The 3,000-nt window shown below is 39.6% G+C and overlaps 1 protein-coding gene across 1 annotated transcript; it reads left to right on the top strand.

Annotated features, from left to right (window-relative positions):
• The first annotated feature begins 520 nt into the window (after positions 1-520).
• LOC121308112 (cis-aconitate decarboxylase-like) lies at positions 521-2,944 on the top strand. The gene is made up of 5 exons (XM_041240398.1): positions 521-1,095; positions 1,246-1,306; positions 1,506-1,693; positions 1,946-2,038; positions 2,730-2,944. The coding sequence occupies exons 3-5, from the start codon at positions 1,616-1,618 to the stop codon at positions 2,937-2,939; spliced, it is 381 nt and encodes a 126-aa protein (XP_041096332.1). The 5' UTR covers positions 521-1,095; positions 1,246-1,306; positions 1,506-1,615; the 3' UTR covers positions 2,940-2,944.
• The last annotated feature ends 56 nt before the right edge of the window (positions 2,945-3,000 follow it).

Below are 3,000 nucleotides of genomic sequence, written 5' to 3'. Positions count from 1 at the left end.
AGTCACAATAGGTTCTACAGATACTTGCACTGGTACATGTAAAGTGTGTAAATACATGGACAAAAGAAAAAATATAACTAAACACAAGAACAACACATATCCACTAAATACTAATATCTACTTCAAAAATAGCAATGCTGTTTGTGGAATAGCCTGTGAGAAATGTGATGAAAAAAAATATTTTGGAGAGACTAGAACAACTTTATATAAAATAATTCAGAACCACCTTTCATTAATTAGAAATAAAAAAATGAATGAACCAATAGTACAGCACTTCACCAGTCAAGGACATGACATGAATGATGTAAAGTTTGTAGTATTAGAACAGCTAAAATTAGACAATGCGACTAGAAGAATAAAAGAAAGTAAATGGATCAACAGACTGAACACGATTATGCCAGCAGGACTCAACAGAAAAGAATGAATAAATTCATTCCAATAAATATAAATAATAAAAGTTAAAAGTAATTAAATAAACAAAATTAATTCAAAAGTTGTGCATGCTGATGCGTTGGGGAGGTCAACCCAAGGCTGCTCCTCAGAGCCAGCATTGCATGATAATATAAATATCATGTCTTTTTTTATGTTTAACATTATTGTTATACGTTCCTACCTAATTATTTAGAGGGCAACATGCCTCGCTTTAAGACACTGTGCTGCCAGCTGGACATATTAAAATAGATTTTTAACTTGTCGATCAGGCCCATCTTGAAGGACCATTCAGGCAGGGGGTCTCCCAGTGCTAAGTTCTCAATATAAAAGCATACAATAAAAAACTGCCAGCTGCGTGTCAGTGTGATCGACGCAAGTTGTCAGTAAGTGTCCTCCCAGAACAGAGAAAGAGGGGGATTCCCCAAGAGTCCAGACCCCTTCCTGCTTATTACAGAACCCTTTTCCTGGTCAGATTAGAAAAATCCCCCCAATTAGTTGAATAGTTTCACTAAAAGAAGGAGGGTTTGGAACCTGTTGGGCAATGGGTATCCCGGTATGAAAAATATATAAAGAGGATGAAACCACGGCAGATACACAGCTCAGTGACAGAACACTGTGATACACAGCAACCTACTGAACAAAACCATGCTCTCAGCACTCAAGGTAACTGCATTCAAACTCTCAGAAATGTGTGCATTATTATTTATTATTATTATTATTATTATTATTATTATTATTTATTATTATTATTATTATTATTATTGTTTTCTGTCATATAGCATATTAATTTTATCTGATTCCTTTTTAAATTAGTTTCAGAGAACTCCAAGGCACTTTTCCTGCCTGTGACTTCTACATAAATCTGCAGTTGAAGGTAAACGTTTTAAAAAGCTACTTGATTAAAAAAAAAAACTGTGTAAATAATGTCGATTTAAGGATTTCATACTAACGCTAATTGAATGGACCCGATTATGTTTAGATGTTGTTATTTTAGTCCATTATTGTAGAGTTCATGCTCTGAATACTAAAGTGAGGCACAGGCAGAGACTGACCTGCTGTTTGTTGCCCTGCAGTGCAGGAAAGGCCTGCCCCAGAGGAGACAGTCACCAGCAGTTTTGGAGGGTTCATCCACTCTGTGCACCCGGGCCAGCTGTCAGACACTGTGCTGCACCGCAGTAAGAGGATGATCCTGGACAGCATCGGGGTGGGGCTGCTGGGAAGCACCTCCCACGTCTTCCAGCTGGCTCTGCAGCACTGCCAGGTAATCCTTCAGCTGAGGCTTGCACTGGGCTATGGTACAGAGGGCACACAGGCCAAAGAAATGAGCCCTGGCAGTACAATTTTAATATAAACCATTCCTTCAGTACTTACCCCATTTCACTGAACAGTCACCATTCCAGTTGAAATTTGCATTGTCAAACCAGGGTGATGATAATCAAGAATTTAACTTGCTTGTTTCCATCTTAAAGAACGTTCAGATCCTATAATGATCTGTGATTAACTCTCTTTGCAGCAAATGTATGCTCCAGATTACATCAGTTCAGTCTTTGGTCGAGGGCACACAAGACTTTCTCCGAGTCTGGCAGCCTTTGTCAATGGAGTAGCGGTAAGTCTCTGAATTTGTTTACATAATGCTCAGCCCTTTCAAATTGTGAAGCTGTAGTCCATGAAATGAGCACATTGTAGCAGCTGACAAGTTGTGCAGCGTGTATCATTTTTCATTTCACTGTCTGCAACTAATTTCCATGAAAACACCCCTTGAAATACTGCATTCCAAAACATAAATCATCATGAGGCTGGGTTGCCAATATTTACTATCAGTATATACATACACAAATCAATAGCTCTTGGAAGAGATGTGTTATTATTTCAACATAAAATAGTTTAAATGTTCATTTTATCTCTTAACAAATTGTTTGAGAAAAGCCAACAAGTGTACTTTACAGGTTACTTAGCAGATGATTAAGGAGTAGTTCTATAAAAAGTCAAAGGAGAAAAACTTTTCCATAATGCAGAAAATTCAAAACCAAAGTAATGCCTCAATTGTGCAAATATAATATAAATTAAACAATAGTGATGTGTTCATTATAATGGACATGTGCCCATCGGGCAGTGACTGTATTAAGGACACATTCCCATTATCCCGTTGTGTATGAAAGTTCAAGTTTGTATTCATGTCCTTGAGGTTTCTTTTGTAGGAAGACGGGGCACGGCCAGGCTTCCTCGCAGTCAGGAATGTCACTGGAGATGTCACACTGTGCCAGACACTTACTGTGCCCTCACTTTCTTCTTTGCAGGTCCATTCAATGGACTTCGATGATACCTGGCATCCAGCCACTCACCCTTCAGGGGCGGTCCTTCCTGCCCTGCTCGCTATTGCTCAGATGTTGCCTGGCAACGGCAAGCCCAGTGGGATGGACCTCCTGTTAGCCTTCAACGTGGGCATTGAGATTCAGGGCCGGCTCATGAGGTTCTCCAACGAAGCCCAAAACATCCCCAACAGGTGAGGAGACTGCTGCCAAACAAACTTGGCACAATACTGTAGTGCTGCCAAGAAGGAAGTGTGCC

The sequence above is a fragment of the Polyodon spathula genome, unplaced genomic scaffold (assembly GCF_017654505.1).
Source record: "Polyodon spathula isolate WHYD16114869_AA unplaced genomic scaffold, ASM1765450v1 scaffolds_302, whole genome shotgun sequence".
Classification (NCBI taxonomy): Eukaryota; Metazoa; Chordata; class Actinopteri; order Acipenseriformes; family Polyodontidae; genus Polyodon; species Polyodon spathula.
This window is presented reverse-complemented; position numbering and strand designations above follow the sequence as displayed.

What these genes read in the sequence shown, in the direction of transcription:
- LOC121308112 (XM_041240398.1), top strand. Translation starts at nt 1,616, where the DNA reads ATGATCCTGGACAGCATCGGGGTGGGGCTGCTGGGAAGCACCTCCCAC. An exon ending in TGGCTCTGCAGCACTGCCAG is followed by an intron (nt 1,694 to 1,945) that starts GTAATCCTTCAG and finishes CTCTCTTTGCAG; the next exon opens with CAAATGTATGCTCCAGATTA. An exon ending in CCTTTGTCAATGGAGTAGCG is followed by an intron (nt 2,039 to 2,729) that starts GTAAGTCTCTGA and finishes TCTTCTTTGCAG; the next exon opens with GTCCATTCAATGGACTTCGA.